The sequence below is a fragment of the Cuculus canorus genome, chromosome 1 (assembly GCF_017976375.1).
Source record: "Cuculus canorus isolate bCucCan1 chromosome 1, bCucCan1.pri, whole genome shotgun sequence".
Classification (NCBI taxonomy): domain Eukaryota; kingdom Metazoa; phylum Chordata; class Aves; order Cuculiformes; family Cuculidae; genus Cuculus; species Cuculus canorus.
Window position 1 is genome coordinate 127816204 of NC_071401.1, and position 21909 is coordinate 127838112.

A 21909-nucleotide genomic window follows, 5' to 3' on the forward strand; every position below is an offset into this window, starting at 1 on the left:
AAGTCCCACTGCTTGCATATAAACAAGCGCACAGAGAGGAAAGCAACATATGCACTGAAAAAAAAGACAACTGGGCATTGCTGAATGTAATCCAACAACTCTCTGGTTCCTTGTCCTGAACAACAGATATTCTGTATCACGTAATATTAGCAAACAAAAGACTTTTTCCCACGCCATTATATATTTACATTAGCCTACTGTTCAGGCTTGGCATGTTGGCTTCCTAAGACTATTTGATCCCAGATGCAGCTCTGCACCAGAATTGCTGGAACAAAATGCAGTGGGTGGACAAACCTGTCCTGCTGCATTGCTTCTAGCCTTTCAACAACAGAAAGCATTTATCTGACTCATTACTGTAAATGTACTAACAGAGCATACCGGTGATGATTTTTCTGACTGAAAGTGCCTGCCTCTGTTCAAAAGGTTAACAAGGGTGCAAAGTAAGTGCATATCATGACACATTTGTTGATACCAGCCAGGGGCAAATATTAAGTAGCTTATCTTTTAGAGAGAGAGATAAGGAAGAAGAGTGGTGAGGTGCTTGCCAATAAAAGTATATTCATCACAACTGACACTCCTGTGCATTGCCGTAACCACAGCAGGTATAGCCCCAGACCAAAAACAAGGGCATCGGAGTTGTAGCCCTAGCTCTTCACTTTCACTGGGGCCTTTGGCAAGTGGTTTAGAGCTAAATTAAGTTGACTCCTCTTCCTCAGGAGGTGAAGGGGACAGGAGGAGGTTTCACACCTCTCCACTTTCTCCAGTTGCAAAATGAGAGGGTTTTTTTGCTTTTCTTTGAGATGTACAAACAAAAAAACCTACAAATGAAAGAAAGAAATGTTATCAGGTGTTATTACGGTCCTGATGACACAGTACATCTGGAAGGAAATGTGGAAAATTTGTATTCTTGTATTTCAGTAAGAGACCACAAAATCCACTGCTCTTGAAAGGGGAAAAAATGAGGAACAATCATAGAGAAATTACTATGAATATCTGCAGTGTGTATTTTTTAAATACACACACACATATATATTTATGTATTTTTAATATATTTACGTATGTTTGTGTGTATATGGAAATAGATGTATGATGTGTGTGCTTATTAGGCTTTTTATTTGGGCTATGTGATGCAATTTGAGCAGTGTCTTTTTTTCCTCTCTCTGAGTAGGTTAATATTTTTTAACTAGTTATGTATATATTTCTTTGTCCTTAAAGAATATAATACTTAGTTGAGGAAGGTGCTGAGACAAGTAACCATATTCTGTGTGATGCTTAGCATTACTGAGAATACGTGAACATTAACTCTCACTGCCTTTTTAACAAGCCTAATTTGTAGGCTGAACTCAGCTTCAATGGCAGCGTGAAATCCATGCAGGCAGTTGGGATGCAGCTGCTGGAAAAACATTTTGGTGTAGCCTGATGTACTCAAGACCAGCAGCCTGGATGCACTCAGATGCAATAACCAGGAGAGCATCACAATGCATGTACACTAGGGTACTCCACAGCCAGTGTCATAATACTATTAAACCTTCACCTAGTGTATTAAAGTTCTCTGCACAGCACAAATCTTAAGAGGAAGTCAAGGTCATAAATAAGCCACTTTGTAGGAAAATGCCTCATCAAATCACTGAACTGACAGGAAATGAAGAAGCTTTTTGGTTCAGCACCAGCTAAGAAATAAGAGAATAATAAAAGATACAATTATGAGAACCAACTTGAAACCTTATGTTTGGATTTTGCTTGTGCTTAGGCTTTTAAGCAAATTGCTTTCAAATGAACAACCCTGTGTTCATGAAAGTCAGCCTTATCACAGGTTTCCCTCTTTAAGGGGAAAAAATATGCAGTTTTTTACAATTTTCTTTGAAATCAGTTCTACAGGGAAATAGTTCATGTGTAAAATCAGGAGTCAGATTGGTTGGAAGACGTGAGGACAGGGTAGCAGTAAAAGGGAAGAGCAAAGCAAATTTCACTGACATAATACAGTGTCTATTCCACAACACATGAAATAATAAAACTTGCAGCTAGAAATAGACTAAAGGAAAATATAATTAGTGCCCAAGAGCAGCTGAGGCAAACCGTAGAGGGAAAATGGGAGTTCATTCACACAGTACAATTTCTGGTGATTAATTTCAGTGGATAAATTACCTGGCGTGCCTCCCTGGGGTTTTTCTTTAGTTGAGAAGGAGGAAAGGGTCTGTCAGAGCTGAAATAACGCCTCTCCCAGAGCAAGTTTGGTCTCTGTCTTGAGGAGGGAGTCCAGAGATGCTGTCAGCTCACTTGGCTTGTCTTTTAGTCTTTTAAATTGAGTGGTATGAATAGTCTTCCAAATGCCTTTGGGTTTCCCTTTACCCCAAAATTGAGGGAATGCTCCTTTTCATTGTCAGCCACAGGAATTAAACAATAAGATCAAAATCTTGTAATCTCCTTGGGAATTCCTTTTAGTTGTATGGGATCTAACATGCTAGTTTTCTGCTAAATTGCTGGGCAAATGAGGGCAAAGGCTAATCATTCAGCTGGCTTCCCATGCAAATATTTCCAATGTCTAGTGGGGTGCCATTTGTTTGGGATCGCCGATAGAACAAATATTTAAATCATTTTTAGTACCTATGTACATGTTTAAATGTCATTAAACTGGGTCCTTATTGATCTTATGGTCTGTTTACAGAAATAATAGGAGGACCTGGATACCAAAGTAAAATTTATTATTCCCATATTTTTGGCCTTTCATAGTACCAAGTTACGGAAAAGACTGTCCTATCAAATAGAATCACACTAAGATCTCCAAACAGGTAATATTTAGTGTGTTGCTTTCAGTAAAAATAGCATGACTGAAGATTTTTCATTTACAGCAGTACTATTCCCACTGCCTCAGCATTTTGGGGAACACACTATAACCAACAACTACGTATTATCTGAAAACTGCCATCTTTATTTTTCACCCAAGAAATCTTTTAAAGCCAATGCATCTATACTGCAGGAATGTGTAAGGAAAAAAAAAAAACAGATCTTAATTTTAACAATCAGATGCAAATTTTAAATTTGCAACTGCATGTCCTCTGTCAGTAAGTGATCCCCTACCTCATCCACTACATGTTCCCCTTAGCCCCCCAAATGATTCCAGATGATCCCTAAAATGCCAAAAGGAAAATACTTGCCAATGTTTGGGTGTGCTTGTTCTCCAATGAAACAGTCTGGATTTGCAGATATGCAGACAGGGACTTCAGATACAAGGAGAAAAATGTTTGTGGGTGAAGTTCAGCCTACAATGCGGTTTGTTTTGCGTGCAGGAGGTTTCTTACAATATCAGTATCAGAAACTCAAATTGCTTACAACTTCCTCTGCCTTTCCAACTTTGATGTTTATTCCCCTTAGACATAGTTTTAGTTGTGTACATCCCACATCTCATTGTGGCTGTCACTTGGAGACAAGAATGTTGGGTCTTTACTGTACCACTCACTATACTGCCTTCGCTGTGGGAACTGTCATTGCAACAAAAGGTCTGCAGGATAGGAAAGGAAAAGTGCAGGCATTCTGTCCAGTTATGAAAAACGCTATGAATGAAAATTATGTCTGGCTTTATAGAAAGCATTTTCTGTTGGACACCAATAGTGCCTTCAATAGTGAAAGGCATATCAAGTTATTTGCTTGGGAAAGCTGCTATAAGGGAAGGTGTGTATTTGTTATGTTCAGTATCACTTCAGAGTTTAACCTTAAAATAAGAAAGAAATCCGTGAAAACACGTTTGAAACTTTGTGACCTACTCTCAACATGCTTTAGATTTGTTGAAAGATTTGCAAACTTTTTGATGTTTCATCTACTTCCCAGATGCCATCATAGAAACAAATGTAGTATTATAATTTGCTATAAAAACTTCCTGCAGCTCTGTTAGCAAGTTTCCCATGACATGTTTAGAAAGAAGGTACAGTGTTTCCTTTGGCACCTGTGGGTAAAATGCTATGCATTCTTATAGCACTATAAATCCAGGGCAACTCAGTTCATTTTAATGAAATTATTTTGGACTTTGTGTGGAACTTGGCTATACCTTTATCTATAGTTGAGTATCTTCCCAAGAGGCAAATATAACAAAAGTTGTACATTCACTTTAGATTTCCTATAGGAAGAGGCTATTTTCAATATCAAGTATGTTGCTGCTGTTCAGATCACAGTGAATGCTGTAAAATCTGTTAGGTCCAGATTTGGGCAGGTTTTCAGATGTGTCCGTAACTTGCTTGAGTAAGCTGAAGCATGTGCAAGCACTGAATTCAGGGCCTTCAGCCTCTCCTCTACACCTCTTATGCCTCTCTGTTCACTAATCTGTTACAGGAGGTTCATGGTCAAGAACCATTTTGGAGTCTCATGGCACATTCCTATCACGAAACATTTACCACCACCTATTGAGCCAAACAAAGTCTCTGGTAGTAGCAAGGTTGGTGCTTGTGCCAGTTTCTCTGTACTGATGGTATAGATAGATGACTTTGGAGTTTGACACCAAAAACAGCACACCAAACACATCCATTACTCTTTCTTACAAAGCAAAAAAGCCACTTTGGGCTGGGAATCTACCTATTCACCCAGAGCAGCTTACACACAAATGGCCTCTGCATAACATCTTGTTGCCTTCTTTCTTTTTTACTAAATGAATAACAAACATAAAGAAAGGCAACTAGAAGGGGAAAAAATAAGTTTTAATGGAAACACATTTCATCTTTTCTGCTTGCTATAAAACATTAACATAGTAAACAAATTTATCTCTTTAATTCTTTAATAACATACAGTATTTTGAATTTTGTCATGGCTAAGGTATGGTTAAACCACATTGTGTTGTTGGTCGCATTCTAACCTCTATTGTCACAGTTCTTTGACATCAAACTACATTTTTTAAAATGAAAGTTGTATATAACCCACTTGTGTTCATAGACACCTTCATTAAAATGTCACCCTTTGGCGGGATACTTCAGTACATTAGTGGTAATGGTGTTTTCTGACTAAAACTGCTTTTTCTTGGAACATAGTTCAAACTCCATACTTTTTTTGGTCAGACTCTGCTTTGTGTCATACAGTACCTTTCTGAATGCTGCACCCCCGCATGAGCAAAGCTCATGCTCTGAAATGTTATGTGCTGGACATCTAGTCCAATCATAGGACTCTCCACTGTGGTGTTGTAATAGCCGACATGGCTATTTGAAATAGGGGTATGTGAAAAAAAAGGAGGAAGTGTCACTTTGGTCCACTTTTCAGAGTGGTTGGTGTTACAATATATAACCATTTTTTTTTCTTTTTTAACACAGTGTAGTTCACAATAATTTAAAATACTCTATAGACATTAAAACGATATACAATAATATAACTTAATTGGATTCCTCAATTGTACTTAACAAATACTATTCTAATATATTTACAGTATATAGTACCATAAGACTGTGCATTACTGTGCTTCGGAGCTTTATCTGCTTCCTGTCAAGAATGTCATGAAAGTACAGTATATCACTATCATTCAACAACAATACCCACGAATCTAGGGGACTTTAGAGTATATGGAGTGAGTAGCATTTTTGGGGGGCCCTGTTGACTTCTGTGGACTTGCACTCATTCATGCCAAGGCTGAGTCTGAATTTCTAGCTGATATTTAGAAATCAATAGCAAAATCAAAAAAAAAAAAAAAGTGAGCTCTTCAGTTTTGGATTGCTCAGTGGGAGACTCATCGGAGGGGTCTGACTTTCAGAGGGTAAGTGCTTGGGCTCGGAAAGGCAGGTCCTCATGAGTGTTTGAACAAAAGTCCCCATCTGATTAGTTACTTTTGAAAATACAGGTCCAAAAATTACAGAGATAATCCTGGCTCATTCATATATCCAGCACAGGAGCAGCTGGAGCAGTAGCTTCACCAGCCCCTTGCCCCAGAAACACTGTGTGGTGTGGGAGGTGTCCCACATCAGGTTGGAAGGACTTACAGCTGTGCAACCCGTCAGTAAAAGTAATAAGATGAAACAAAAGCTAGAAATGCAGATGTGCAGACATTAGGATTTTTTTAATCCGAGTTTTCAGAAAATCAGGTAGGGACCCTTGCTAGAAGCAAATATTTATGTGATTAAGTGTGCTGTGTTATAAGTGGGCATATGGGATTCAAACCAAACCACTAGATTTTACAGTAGTAAAATGTCTGAGGATTCTTAAAAAATCTCTCATAGGGAAAAGGTGTGTAAATCAGAATTGAGTGCTTGTGTAAAACATTCATGTATTTCCCTGGGGGTACATTATTGCCAACCTTAGAATAACAACACAAACTGACCCAAATTTTACCTTTCTTACACTCATAAGCAGCCACAGCTCACAGATTGTAGCAACCTAGAGCTCAGCTTCTGTATTTTTAATAACTTCTCAGTCCATACTGAGCATAAGTTACTTAAAACTGTTGGTAATGTTAACTTTCAACCATTAAAGGCAAAATACAATGCTTGGAAAATGCTGCCAGTGCATTTGACAGCAACGCAAAACCTTTGATACTTGTTGAAGCAACTCTTTATATCCTAAAACTCCTTATGAGGAGCTGAGGACAGGTACTCCATGCCTTAAGCCTGAGTCTAAAAGGAGTCATTCTTATTCAGGAGGCAAGCAGGAAAAGTCTTTATCAAGCGTTTGTAACCACAGTTTCGCATCATCTTTTTGCAAAGTTCTGGTAATTACTTAAGGCCTACAGCAATTGAACTTTCTAATAGTGGAGTGACAACAGATCAGTAGCATTGAAGAACTTAGGAAGAACCAAACACAAAAATCATAAAGTCAGAGTTCCAATAAGTTTACATTTAGTACAGAATTAAGACATAGCTACCCGTTAGTGCTTAGAATTTTTTGATACTATTAAAAACATAAATAATTATTTTTAATGTTCATTCAAAGAGTTCCAGTGTCTCTGGCAGCTGACGTACTTTTGTGAACTTTATTTTTTCCAAACTGATAGTGGAGTATTTCCGCCATAGGTTTTGTTTGTCTCCCTACCAGTTGTTTTCTCTTTACCTGCTTCGTTAGAAATTTAGGGATTTGCAGAAAGACTGTTGTGTTCTACTCAGCGAAGGTTTTACTTCCTTGAAAAAAAAGTCTTTATTCGCACAGGGCTCAGTGGTTTTGTTGTTGTAAAATAAGAAAAAGTGTCTTTTTCCTTTGAATTTCATCAGAGCTGCATTGCAATAAGATTCTCTGATATGTATAACTTAAAACACTTAGTAGGAGAACTTTGCAACACCCAGATTGTAGCTTAGGAAAAAAAAAAAAACAGAAATAGAGAATGTTTCATGTGGTTGTCAACATCACCTTAATCCTGTTGCCCTTGTTTCCAAAGCAGTTACCACAGCCAGCCAGCCAAAATGCGCCATCCTTAGAAGTGTAAATAGTGGTGAGGGAGTGGTTGTAATGGTGGTGGTTGTTCATTTTTTTTTCCCCAAAGAAGATTAGATGTGCAAAATGATGCTGTCGTCATTTGTTGTACTCCACTTTCTTCACTCATGGGGATTTGTTCTGTTCTTTTGCACATGATGCCATTATTTGCAGGTGAACACCTCTGTCCTCTCGCTACATGTGTTGCACTTCACAAAGCAGCACCAGTGGAATTTGCAATTACATTGCCACACCTTGGTGTACTGGTGTGTGTTGTATCCTCTTCCACAGCACATCATGTCGCACCCATCTGCATTGGGAGAAGTACGGTTGCAGAGTCTTCCCTGGGTACCGACACTCCCTGTGGAAGCATCTTCCTCACAGTAGTTGGGTGACTTTTCAATGTACACTAAATCCGTTTCCATGGGTTTCTGGTAACTCTTGATCTGCTTGATCTTGAGGAAGGTTGGCTGCCTTAGTCTACTGGCTCGTACCACCTCCACTTGCACAGCAGCATTGTATTTCTCTTTCAAAATATATCCAATCTCTCTGAATTTAGGAAGTGTTGTCCAGCAGGTCTTAGTTGTGCAGGAACCTGAAACTCCATGACACTTGCACTCCAATTTCATTCTTTCTTCAAGAACCTATGTGTACAGATATTTGCATATCGTTACTGAAGGAAAATAGTATTGCAGGCTTGCCTAAATCTCAATCTGTTTAGTTCATATGAATATTCATTACTACTGGTTGAAATTTATCAAAGGTGTGTTTATAAATCTTCTCACCTCCCAACAGAATGCTCAATAACACATTTTAGTTTACATGGTGCCTGGCCGGAAGTGCAGTACTTTGTCATTTTGTTAGAAAATATTTGCATTCTGTTTCCAAATTCCTGACATATACTCAAATTTCAGAAGATAAACCTTTGGAGACAAATTAATTCATGGCAATCCAGTAGCTTAAAAAAATAAATTCAAACCATTGTCATTTTGAAAACAGAAGAAAAAGAATTTTTTTTAAGTATTTTAAGATTCAGATTATTTAACCTTAATTGCCTTAAGTGTTGTTCAAAGAAGGTTTAAGAAACTTTCACCAGCTTTAATATCACAAACAATATGTACTGTGTGGCTGAATAGGCATTCATATTCTCTGCATAATTAAAAACTTTGCCCATACCAGCAGTGACAATACTAGCATACCTATTAACTATTTAACCCGCAGAGCATATCATCCCCTTTAGAAGCACCACTCTTTGCAATATCTAGCCCAAATATCAAGCAAATCTTGACGCATAAATACACTTTTTGCACAAGAGCAATGATTGTGCAGTGTTAGAGGAAATAAAATCCACTGAACACTGCACAGCTGTGAGACAAAGAGAGATGGGGGTATTTAATATTGCTATAGATATTGCTAGAGGACATTAATCTAGAGGAGGTTAATGCAGAATCAGATGGCCCCTAGAAGAGACCCAAACAGTGGTGGGTTCTTGGGCTTGCTCTTCACTCACAAACTCCTGTCTCTGCTGCAGCCAAGCCACACTACAGCCAGCACATCCCTCCTTTCCCAGGCACGGATGTATGCCTGGGGGACAGCAAGTAGACGCCCTCCTGCCCCATGTGTGCAGTGGAGGAGAAACTGGCCTCATGGAAGCGCCTCTCTGTTTTTCTGCCCTGGTGCTACCACTTAAGCCTGACCACAATTACACCCGCAGTCATCAATAGCTTATGAAAATCAAGGCCAAAGAACAAAGCAAAATGATCTTTCCCTTCGCAGTGGGATGCTAACAAAGAAATACGAGCTACCAAGCTTGTCTTAAAGCATTACTGATGCTGCAGACCATCTCCTGTAGTGGTTTCATTGCAGATCCCAGAACATGACTGAAATGGGCAAAGGATAAAAGGGCCGAAATCTGAGTACAATAGCATAATGAAGTAGAAGGGAAGTAAAAATGCTTACTGCCTAAGAAACTGGCCTTAAAATAAAAGCTGTACAGATCTGGTTATCCCTGCAAATAGAGGGCACCCTACTGAGTTGTTTGAGTTTCACTTAAATTGTATGTTTCATTTTTTCCCAAATTTCTGGTGTTTCAATATTAAAGAGAATATTTGGGTTTGATTCACCCTTGCCAACACACAGTAGCAAGTACAAGGCAGCTAGGCATCCTATTCAGAAATACCTTAGACCTTCTGGAACCACAGGCTTTTCCCAGGTCAAGCTCAAGTTAGTCTTTCAGAAGAAGAAAAGATGATTTCCAGGAAGGTTTGCTGTGTTAAGGAAGAAGCTCCTATAGCTGTAACTACTCGGAAAAGAAAATCAGCAAGGCTGCGGTGAGCAGCTTTTTATGGACACTGGAAAGACCACTGCTCTCCAACAAGTTTTATCACCTTCCTCTGTTCCCTATGGAAAAAAAAAGAAGCCAGAAAACTTGCCACCTTCTGCTGCAGCAGCAGCATTTCAGTGACAGTAAGAAGAATGCCTTATGAAATACTCCAGGGTTTTTCAAGACTCCTCTGTCTCTACCTCACGCCCACGCAGAAGGAAATAACTTTTCAGACCCCCAAATAAGATTCTAATCCTGTTCCACAAATCTGGATTAAAATAAGTTATTGGTATTTCAATGTGCATGTGTTTACAAGTTTTGCTTGATATTGCCGAAATACTTTTTTTTTTTAAGCTACCCTGTTTCTACAGCTCTCTCAACAACACGTCAGTATGCAGTTGCAGCCACAAGAAGTGCAGCAAAATCCATGACAAAAGGTGGATGGAGGCAACCTTTTCTACACCTTCAGCAAAGAGCAATAAGATCTGAGGACTTCCAGTAAAGCATTACCTCTGGAATTTATCTGCCACCCCTGATTCAGGCTGCTCTTCTCCCTAAGCAGTAAATCTTGGTAAAGGGCAGGGTCTTGGTTTAATATTTGGATTTTTTTCAGGTTCTGCACTTCCTTGGGATGCCTGTCTTTTAGTTTGAAAAGGCCAAGTCTTTGCCTTTGCCAACTTGCTCAGAAAGTCGGAGGAGGTGAAGCTTGTGAAGCTCCTTATTTTGGTGTAAGCTCAACACTTTGGACACTGTTCCAAGGATCCTCCATCTCTCTGGTGGACATGCTTCCCTGATACAACAGAAAGTGTCATTATTCCTGAAAAAAATCAGGTATCACCCATTCTGGTGTGCCATGTGATATCATTATGTAGGTATATTTATATATGGATGTATGTGCACACACGTGTTTGCCTACATGTGTTTGCCCTTGGTTGAGATACTGCCATTCAAATACAGCATTGCCTGTGGTACAATCACCAGCAACTTTATTCTAAATCCTGATTTCTTTCTTTTGTTGCTGCCCTTGTGAAAGTCCGGTTTCATGAGTCATTTTGCTGTACGGAAATCTGATTTCCCGCTGAATTTTTTCAGAGGTTCAAACTGTTTATGATGGTGGAAGAACTTGCAAATGCAAGCCACACAGGCTCAAAAGGCAGAAGTTTCAAGAAGTATTAATTCATGATCCTGAAGCCAACCTCACAGGTTTTTTTATTTTTTTGGAAGCTTCTCTCATGGAAGTGGAATGCTTGGGGTTACAACACTGAGCGCAGGCCCAATCATCAGGTAGTTAAACTCCTGAATGCTATAATTTGTGTGCCCACAGTCAGCTGTGGGTATAAAATTGTGCCCAAAAACTTGGAGGTCAGAGAATACAAGGCCCGAACTAAGCAGATTCTAAGTAAGATTGTATTTTTTTTCTCTCTTTCCACCCTGATGCTGTGGAGTGTCCCTCTTTGCTGACAAGCCAGCACTCTCTTCTTTCCCAGAGATTTCTGTCTGCATGGTGTCTCGAGCAGCTTCCCACTTGCGAGAGAGGTGCCAATGGACCTGGCAAACATGACAGGATTTGAACTTGTTCTCTCAGTGCTGTGAATGAAGAGCGACTAATGTTTTTCTTCCTAAATGTACCTCCAGCACAATTTTCCTCAGCAAAATTCCCATCAAAGCTTTGACCCTGAGCCTTAAAGGTATTTATTTACTCCAATCTAATGCACTATGCCAAGCTAAGTGCCTGATTAAAGATTGAAAATCATTAGCTCGTACGACCCACTCTCTCAACAGTTTCATTTGTCATATGTCAGTGCCTCATATCTAATCTTAAGTGGTTTACAGCAAGATCTACCTCCCAAAGCAAATTCCCATCGTTGGACTGTGCTGCTTCAGACTAATTGCAGGAACATTCCTGAAGTCCCTTTTCCACATAGAGACCCACTCCCACCCCAGTATCATCTTGCCAAGTAAAATTTTCTAACTACTGCTCCTTTGTTAAATGAATTGTGAAAAATAATGTTAAAGTTTTCTTATCCCACATATTTTTATACCTATATAAATCATACACTGAAAATGCAATTTGAGGGTTGTCCATTGCCAGTTAAGTAGAAAAAGACTTGCAAAGACTGAAATAAGGCAAAATTATAAGCATAAAAAGAAATTAATTTTCAAGTTCCATATTTAGACCCAACTGCATAACATCAGATACAGTTTCCGTACGTAGTAAAAATCCTATCTGGATAAAATATATAAAAACAATAGTAACATTTTGTGTGTGTTTGTTTTGGCTTGCCTTTTCTGGTTTGTGTTTTCCTTAGTGGAAATGCACATTTTTGGACCAGATGTTAAATGTAACTAAATCCATATTACTTTTTGACTGCAGTATCAAAAAGAAACAGAAGACTTTAAGAGTTTTCCCCATCAAATATGCAAGTGATCAACTTTTCTTTTGTACCAAAAGAGATGGATCCTGGTCATAAGATGTCACCAGCTCTTTGATACTCAAGCAGCTGCAGTCACTAGGGCTGATGGTTTGTCAGTGATCTGTAAGCACTGCCTAACCTTAGTCTCAGGGCAGCCTGAGGTGTGCTGCTGCTGACGAAATGCTGATCTCATGGACCCGTGTAGGAAACAAGGCTGGATCTGTTCTTCTAATTCAGATAGACAAAATTGTGACTGATATTAGTAGAGTGTAATCCTACTCCTCTAATACAACTGTCCTGAAAATATTCTTCATTAATAGCAGGTCACAGAGCCCAAAACTGAGCAGTTCATGCCATGTCTCCTCTAGTTGTGCCGAGCCATGTGAAGAGAAGTTATGATGCCAACAGGAAAGGAATACGGGTGCTGCACATTTTTGTTTCTGCTCCTCTGTGAGACTGCTCCACTGAGCATCAAAACAGTATACTACATGGGGTGGAAGATGAAAAACTAAATTACTGTGCTTGCTTCCTCTTCTGTCACATCCCTACTTTTCTTATTGTTTAGTTTGACGGGAGCAGGGAGTCTCTGCTTTGCAACAGATCTGTATCCAGTGTGAGAGCCTTTAGTCTCACAGCAACCAGAACTCAGCAGGACTGAGGGCCCTCTGAGATGCCAAGAGGTCAAGTGACATCGCCTCCACCTGCCCTTTTTCTGGCTTCCTAGATATGGCACCCACTCCTGTAGTATCCCTACTGAATGCATTTTAAAAAAACTAAACAAGGTGCACTACTCTTTTTTCTCAAGTTCTCCTCTTGGCTAAGCAGGAATATAAGTCTGGGATTCTGGGACTTGTTGCCCATCAGATGAAAGCCCCTACTAATATGGGGATGGGCTGTAGAGCCTAACCAACCGTGTCTTTTTCCTGTCTTCTAGAAAAAAGAGAAGACAACTGCTCTGTTTGAGCAATAAAATGCTACAGTTTGTTGAAGTTGTCCAGTTTTTATTTTTACAGTAAAATTTTGCAAAAGCAAAAATCTTGAGAAGAACCTTTCAAATCATCCCTAAATCAAGTGTGACTACAGTATTTCACTCTCTGTTCTGCAGACTTTGCTGTGAAGCTTGAAGGTAAAATTTTAAATATAATCGTATAGGAATGAACATATTTCACTACTGTTTTTATTCTGTCAAGCAATATAGAGATGTCATGTTTGAGGAGGTGCAGTAATGTTTTACTAGACGGATGATATTCAGTCTTTCATACTTTGCATGGTGTGCACAGGCATGCGCATTTCTAGAATAAGATCATTTAGCAAGTCCTAAAATATTTGGCTGTTTCCTCTCTCTGATTTTAAAGTAAATGTTCAAAAAGTAGGATAGTACCAGATGTAGCTTCTGGCAGTCAATGTTAAGGGTGTGTTCCTGGAAGAAAAAAATAGGCCAGTAAATTTAGCCCAACAGGAAGCAGGCGAACTATCCTCATGAGATTTTGAGCCAAAACTTGCATATTCAGGACATATGGATAAGCATTAGTTATCCATCCAACCCACCCAAGCTGTAACGCCAAACTTTTTGAAATTGGATTTGTATCTGTCTGCAAATCAATTTAAGTGGGAAAGCGGAACATACACCATCAAGCACTACTATAGAAAACTTTTCTTTCATGAGTGTTCTCACAAAGGATGTGCAGTGAAACAGTTTGTCTCTTTCAGAGAAAGAGACTTTCCGCAAATGATGGACTCACAGCAGTAAAACCTGGAAAGTCACATTCTTTGAATCGCGGAAATGACTTAGAAAACAAAGTCACATTTTGAAGAATATTTTAGGCTTATAGGAGCATAAAATTAGTTGGCTTTCACTTTTGAGACTGAGATTCAGCCTCTGCTGTGACATTGTAGCGTTTCAACCGGAGTTTTTTTCTGGGAATTGTTTCTAATTTTTATGTCCAATGGGGTGGTTTGCAACATATTAGGGCACACTGTGCATCTTGCAGAAGTGAGCTTATTAATTTAAATGTTTCATGTGGGGTCAAGTGAGCTAACACTTTGTTACATGTTTTATGCACAGACAACACATACATATGCAAAAATAGCCATAATTATGTACATACACACACTTTACATATATATATGTGTGTGTGCATATACGTAATGAATGGTGACCATCAAATCACCTCATCAGCTGTTCTACTGCCAAAGCATGTCAGCAAAAACCCTTTCCAGTACCACAGTCCTGTGGCGCCAGTAACTGTGAGAACAAGCCATGGCTTAGATGGAAATGTTGTCCCAAGTAATTGAGTAATCTCTTCTGAAGAGAGTCTGAACTATTTTTCTTTTTTGTCCCCACACTCTTATTGTTTTGAATGTAAAATAAGATGTTGTCATCTTCCAGGCATTCAAAAAAAAAACAACAATAAAAAACCATTGACATTATGAAGGAATAAATATTGGGATGGTACCAGACTGAGCTGCTGGCAGTCAGTATGATGGGTGTGTTTCTGAAAGGGAAAGAAGCAGGATTTTTCTCCACTTAACCACAGTCATTGTCTATCCTAACAGCCTAATTGATTGATAAACTGTTAGAAACATTTCCTTTCTTTTTGGTAAATGCTGTGATCTGCTACCAATTTGTCAGCTTGTTCTTTCAGCTCCCCCCTTAAAAACAAACAAACAGAAAACCCCATTTTTGTAATTGAGATTCCCCAAGAGAGCCCATCGTTGTTTTGAAGCTTTCAACAAAAAGTTAAGATTAATGGCACGCATTCCCAGATGTTACTCTTTCTAAGTTCATTTACCCCAGAATAAAGATACTTGTTTCTAAAAATACATGGAAGAAAGCTGTCTCATAAAACAGCATCAAAGCTTACTTGGTTTTGTTGGTATTTAATTTTTCATTACTCTATCAAAGTTTTGCCCACAGATCTCTCTGTAATCACTCAGTTTTGTTACAAGTCATTCCTTCAGTAACATTTGCGTTAGACTTACACTAGTCTTCCTTTGGGGGTTTGTTTTCACTTACCACACTTGCATTTTTCATCCTGAATGATAGCAGCTGTTTAAAAGCTGATGGTGAAATTAGCTACTTCACTCTTTTACACAGCATGGTACTGTTTTGCCACAACACATAGATCTTCCATCCGTACCTTCTTGTGTCACCAGGAATCACTAAGCTTTTAATTCTTCCAAATAGCACTGATGGCAAGTTTATTATTTTGTCACTGGTGTTATTCATTACACATTGACTAGAAACTTCACAAATTTGCCAGTAGCTGCAACAAGTCTTAGAAATGCAATGCAGAAAATTACAGGATGCTATGTGGGGCAATTAGGGGTTTCATTCTTTCCAGAGTCATCAGAAATCCCCTGAAAGGCCTAAATATCAAGAAGGTAGTTTATCAGACTGTTGTATTGAGCATCTCAGCCCCAGACTCAAGTTAGAGTCCCCAGAACTGTTTACAAAGTTTGTGCAATTATTTATACAGTATGCTGCTTTTTCCTCAAAGAGAAATTCGTGACTGTATTTTTAACAGCAGTGGAATACCAGAAGGCTGGCTTTTAAGAACATCTCTATGAAAGCAAAGTATTATAGTCACTGCTGTAGTTATAAATGTCTCTGACTCCTAGGCATGTCTGGCACAAGTGCTGAGAGAGATTGAGGATGGGCATAATTCCTGCCTTGGGGCATGGAAAATTCCATGTGAAGGTATAAGAGAGCATCCAAACAATTGCTCTGGGGGCAAAACTGCTGGTAAGAGTCCTGCATAATGATCCTAGCAATGATCTTCTGGGCACCTCTTAAAGGTCTAGTGAGGTCATCAGGGGCCTTCCACTGACTTCAGCACAAGTTGAAAATAGCTGTAGGTGGGGTTGGAAGCTCTTTGTATCCTTTTTAACTCGTGTTTCTGTATTGGAGGCTCTGGGATTTGAAAAGAAGACTAAAATGAAGATAGCAGATTTATTGGCTAAATATTGTTGTTCTCATCTAACTTTAAAAACAGCTCAGTATGAATTAAGCCAGGACTGAATAAGAACTGTGAGCCTTACCATTATAGATGGGGAGGAGGGGGTGGTTAATAGTGAAAGTGCTGTGAAATACAAGACCTTGGGAAATGGCCCAACATTCATAGAATCAAGTTGTTGGGGTTTTTTTCCCCTTTACCAGTTTTGCTAAGATTGAACTCTAAGAAATATCTTAATGGTTAGCAGAATCTCTGTCGGAAGCTACAGAATCATATATTTACTGTCTGGACATTCCCACCCTAAGGATGAAAAAATTATTTGCAGACGTCTGAAGAAACAAAGAACTAAAAAATAATGAGTTGCCTGTGGTCTCTGTCTTACCTTTTATTCCTACTCATAACAAGAGAAAATTATTCTTTCTTTGGTCTCTAATAATACGAGTCATGAGCCAGAACTCTGAAATCTTTGCAAATTTTAAGACAGGTCTTATGTAGATCAGAGGGAAGGTACAGACAGAGTTCTTACTCAGAGAGGTATGAGCTTTTCCTAGCTGTGTTGTGACATTTGAGAAGGGGAAAGGAGGAAGATGGAGATCCACGGCTGTGATCAGCAAGTGTCCAGACATAAATGCAATATTTCTGACTTGAGCATAAATAAGTACCACGTGGAGTATGTCAGAATGACATCCACACAAAAGCAACATTCCCTGGGTTTGGATTTTGTTACAGCCTTAGAATCCAAATTCACATAGGATTCCCCAACCTGCCCAGTTTCAGGTCCATGTAGGTCAGATTTCAAGTTTGCCTGGATTCTCAGAAGGGCTTATGATTCAAGTTGAAATTGCATCAAATCCTGTGTCTACTTTCTTAAAGGTCCAGCCCAGAAAAAAAAGAAAATTCTTGTTTTATTCTTGTTTCCAGAGTTTTGTTCTCACCTTGACTTTCAGGCAGTCTCAAATTCAGAATGTCTAATTTGTACAAATAGCAGATGATCTCAGATGAACTAAAATCACTAAGTGTTATATACTGTACAACTTAGCGTATGCATTTCATGGCAATGTATGTCATAACACTAACACTATTTCTAAACACAACCCCAAAAATATCTTTTATACAAGCACATTCTTCAGGATTTGATGGGTTATACTTAAAAACAAAAACAAAAAGCTGCACCAAATCCCTTCAGTCATCCTTAGTTTTGGAAAGTGATATAATGCATTAATGACTACAATGAAAATATATGAAAAAAACTACTGAAAACTGCCATCAACACAAAAAAGTAGGTAAACTGCAAAATACTATCTATAAAAAAGTGTACTTGGGGAAAAAAAAAAACTATATTGTCAGTATTTACAAGCCTTTTCATTCCTGTCTCAAAAACATAAAATTGAGTGTTATCATTTGAGTTTTGCAAGAACATTTGCAAAAAAAATTAGAAACTTTTTTAGAATTGTTAAAAGAAATGCATTTGCATGAATGCTGCTACCAGAAATATCTGTAAAAGCACATGCTTCTTTGGTTTGCTTGTGTCCTCCTGCTTATGAAATTCTGATGAAGAGTAAAAATACAATTTGCTTAATAAGAATCAGCAATGTGGTCTAGTGGTTACTGGACTATATTTAGAACTAGGAGACCTGGAATCAGTGCCTGGCTCAGATACTGAGCCGTCTTCTGTCCTTGGGCAAGATCTTTCACTATTCTCCATCTATGCATTTGCTTTTGCTCTTTCATCCCTCTTTCACATCCAGATTGTAACATGTTCAAATTAAGACATGCATCAGCATCTTGGGGAAGGCGGGCAGCACAGTGTCCATCACAGTGAGATGTCGTTTTAAGCAGAGATAGTAATGCATCTAGCTATAATAAATGCTCCGTTGCAAGTTTAAGTTGTGACTTCCATCTTATTTTGCATCCAAACACAATGCACGATGCTAAGGTGAAACATCCAGCCTAAGAAAAGTGATTAGACCTGGAGCTGGTCTTCCAAGCTGCAATACAGCAGTATGAAATATCTTTACCCTCTAAACAGGGTAAGTTTTAGGGAAAAAAAATAGATGCCCCTCTTAACAATGCTCTCCTCTCTTGGTCTTCAGTCAACTGTCTCCTTCACATTTGGAGACATCAGTGTTGAGAATCAATCAAGTATGAATACTGTCTCTACACTTGAGGTTAGGCACCATAAGCGGTCTCTTTCACCGTGTTGAATTTATAGACTATTTTCATCCTAATGGATAATGGCCTATATACCACCTTCAGTTTCAGCACACAACCAACTGCAATCCCCAAGAGGTTTCTTTCGGATGGACTGGGTGTTAATAAGCCTTCTTCAAAATATAGACAGTGAGATAGTTGTACTGCTTCTATCACCACCAATTCAACCACCTCTGCCCACTGCAGTAGCTAGTGCTCAGTGCAGGACAGAAAGCACACAGCTTCAGAGAAAAATTCAACCCAACTTTGGGGACCTCGGATGGAGGATTGGTATATTGCAGTCTCCTATTATGCTAGATTGTAGAAGCAGCATTTTTTTTACCTAGGGGAAACACTTTCAAGGGTATAGTAAAATCTGTCCTGAGGTAGATATATATTATGTGGAAAGATTTTTTTTATATTTCTTAAAAGGTAAGCTTTGAGAGCTATGAGGATTGTTATTCAGAGGACATAAATCAGTGTAGCACTGTGATGTTCATTGTTTCCATTGCAAGTAACTCAGTCAGAATTGTAGACATTAAACTGTTTCTTTTTCTTCCGAAGTGACACTTCAGCAGCTCTTTGTAGCCCACCAGTCAGAAATGGACAGTTGTGTCCTGTCCCATCGCAAGACCCAACATCTCACTCTAGATTTTTGCAAAGGAGATGAAAATCAAAGATTTATCATTGTGCCAAACAGCTCCAGCAAAATCCTCTCTGTTATCAATGGGACTGGAAAGAAGGCTTAGGAAGCAGACATTTAGAGGAGCATCTATAATACCTGGCCAGCTCTAAATAAAAAGAAACAGCAACAATATATAAACATTAGATGCCATCAGCTCACTTTATGTGGGTGTGGGATAACAGCAGAGACAGTTACATTCTCAGGGAATGCCTCCTGCCACCAAGCCACCCTCCCCCCATCCTCCAGCACATGTTTCCCCATCCCTCATCCTTTCTGGAATACCTTTCTTCCAGCCTCATTGTTGTGCAAGTTCATCAGCCTCCGTGCATTCTTTTTGATTTCTCGGGCATCAACAAACCTCCGGGAGAACTCAATGCCGTATCTGATATCCGCAGAGCAGCCTCCCCACTTCCAGCCCTCCTCCTGGTTGTAGTAGCCCTGTTTCTCTCGGTCACAGCCACAATTGCTGAGGTTGCCCTGGCTGCAGGCGGCTGTGACAGCGTGTGCAACCCCGGCAGCAGTAATGGCATAGGTGAACGCAGCTTCCCTGCTTCCTGTGGAGAGAAGCCAAAAGCTGATGGGTTGGCAGAAAGGCAGCACTTACTAAAGAAACCACACACATTATCTACAGCAATGGTGTCAGGAAGGAATGTAAGGAGAGCATTAATTCTAGTGGGTAATTCTCATTCTTATAGAATTACATACATATTTTAAATGGTTGGCTCAAGGCGGGCATATTATCCCAGGTAAGCACCAGCCATATGACAGTCCCATCTAATACCCTTCACCAGAGAGGAATTTGTCAATGAGTCTGAACAGTGGTGAGGAGAGGCAATATGATTTGGTTTTACACTATTTAGTCAGGTTTTCAAGCTGAACTTTGTCTGTATCAGATGAATAATAAGCAAGTCACCGGTGGCAATGCTCTCTGGAAAACAATAGTAACCTCTAACCATTGGCATTGCATGGAAAAAGAAAACTGTTCAGACAATGTAAGAAATACCTAATCCTTTCAAAAAGTGTGAAAGTGCTGAGACACAAATGGGAAAGATTATTAATCCACCTTTGTAAATACTCTAATAGCACCCATTAGTAATGTTCAGTGTAAAGTATTGCAAGAGCAGTCTATACAGAGAAAAGCTGAGTAGATTTTGTATTTGTTCAAGGCAAAGGAGATGCTATCCCTTTCCTTTCCTGACTTCTCTTGTGTATTAATTTTGCTGCAATGACCCTTTTCCACTATCACTCTGACTCAGACCTCTGCTCTGCCTTGGTTATTGAACATACAGGGGGTATGGAAGTGCTGCAGTAGCATTATTTTCTCTCAAAAACAAGTGAGGTACTGTCATGGAAGCACAGGTTTATATAGAAAAAAGTTTCATTAGAAAAAAGGATTTAATTTTATATGATGCCACTAATTGCCAAGGTTCCTCATTCCCAATTCCACCTCACAGCTGTTGATACTGAGTATATGAAGAGAGGCAAATAAAACCCCTTTCTTTACTAGACACTGGTTGGATGAGTTTCCTGTGGGACGCACATTAGCAAGGAGATACAGAGGCAGAACAATTAAAAAGGATACTACAGCCCATTCCTTCTCTCATGCGAGACTGCACTCTGTTACTGACTTGATGTAGGCCTGGATCATGGCTCTTGGTGTTTTGCTGTTCATACTTATAAATATTTCCCAGTAAGATTTCTTCTCAGTGCTATCATCATCTTCCTCTGCATGTTTATCTGGTCATAAACAGACAATCTTGTAATATTGCAGCCAAACAGTAACTTAAAAGAATTTGCAGAATGTTGCTGAAATGCTTTAACATCATCAATGGATTTGGGAAGGAAAAAAATGAACAAATTTGCCAGAGAAGGAAAAATTAACAAAAATCTTAGAAGCTATTGTTAATTTTTTGGTTTAGGATTCACAGATAACTATTCTGGAAGTTCACGGTGTGGGGGGATATGTTTTTTATTGCTTATTATCATAGGTAGCTACCTGAAAGTTTACAGCACTGCCAGACACAAGAAAGATCCTACTAGAAACTGTCATAAACTGGTTTTTTGGCACCATTTACTTGTTTCTCCAAAGCAATAAAAAATAAACTTAAGGTAAGAGAAAAATAAAAGGATGCTTTGTTCTTCAAGTACCAAGAAGATTAAACTGACTTGTGTATTATTTTGAGTACATCGCACAGTAGAAGGACAGACTTTGCTTTTAGACACAAGTGTATTGTTGGGTGTACGATGTGTGTAGTCTGGTTCAGCGGTTCCCAAACCGTGGTCTGCAGAACACTGGTGGTCCAGGAGGCCATGGTAAAGGGTTCACAGCTAATCCGCAGAGCCGTATTAAACAGTGTTTCTAATAGTGTTTTCAATTAAAAGTTTGATAATAATGATGCCTGGTGGTCTGCAAGAAATTCTGAGGGTTGATAGCAATCCAAAAAATTTGGGAACCTTTCTTCTAGTTGCTAGTGTGTTCTCTAAAAACACCCATCAATACTCACTCCTTTCTTCTTCACTCACCAGATAAAGTCAAGGCTGAGACTCATGTTTTAAAAGTTATCCTGTTGACTTGCACAATTTCTTTCTTCATCTCCTTTCAAAACAATCTATTTTTAATCTATAAATTGAAAGACTGGAAATATGAGATATAATAGAATTTACATATATGGATACATTTTTCTTCCTCTTCAGGGTAAGAGTAAAAGAGTGCAAAATCAGACCCAGGAAAAATTTTGAGATCAAACACCTTCGAAACACATGCAGAAATGCTTATAAACAATCAGAACTATTCTCCTGGTCATGGAACATAGTAGCAGTGAGGTATAGTTCAGTAGATTTACTGAGCGATTAACCAGAGAGAGCTTGCTTATGTTTTATGTTTAAGATCAATGTATTCCACATATATCCAGAGTACAAGGTAAGGTATTTTATCATGGCCACTGCATCTGTGACCTGTCTGTGAATTTTTAC

General features: G+C 39.0%; 1 protein-coding gene across 6 annotated transcripts in view; it reads right to left on the reverse strand.

The window, feature by feature from the left end:
* Window positions 1–4697: 4697 nt before the first annotated feature.
* Window positions 4698–21909, reverse strand: part of WNT7B (Wnt family member 7B) — a 99753-nt gene continuing 82541 nt past the window's right edge. For 4 of the 6 annotated variants that reach the window (XM_009564941.2, XM_054056088.1, XM_054056090.1 and 1 more), the window contains 2 exons: window positions 19219–19490; window positions 4699–8012 (listed from right to left, as the gene is read on the reverse strand). In XM_009564941.2, the coding sequence (XP_009563236.1) occupies window positions 7533–8012; window positions 19219–19490 (752 nt within the window). In that variant the 3' untranslated portion in view covers window positions 4699–7532. Of the gene's footprint in view, window positions 8013–19218; window positions 19491–21909 lie in introns of all 6 variants that reach the window. The other 2 variants (XM_009564939.2, XM_054056087.1) reach the window with 1 other exon arrangement.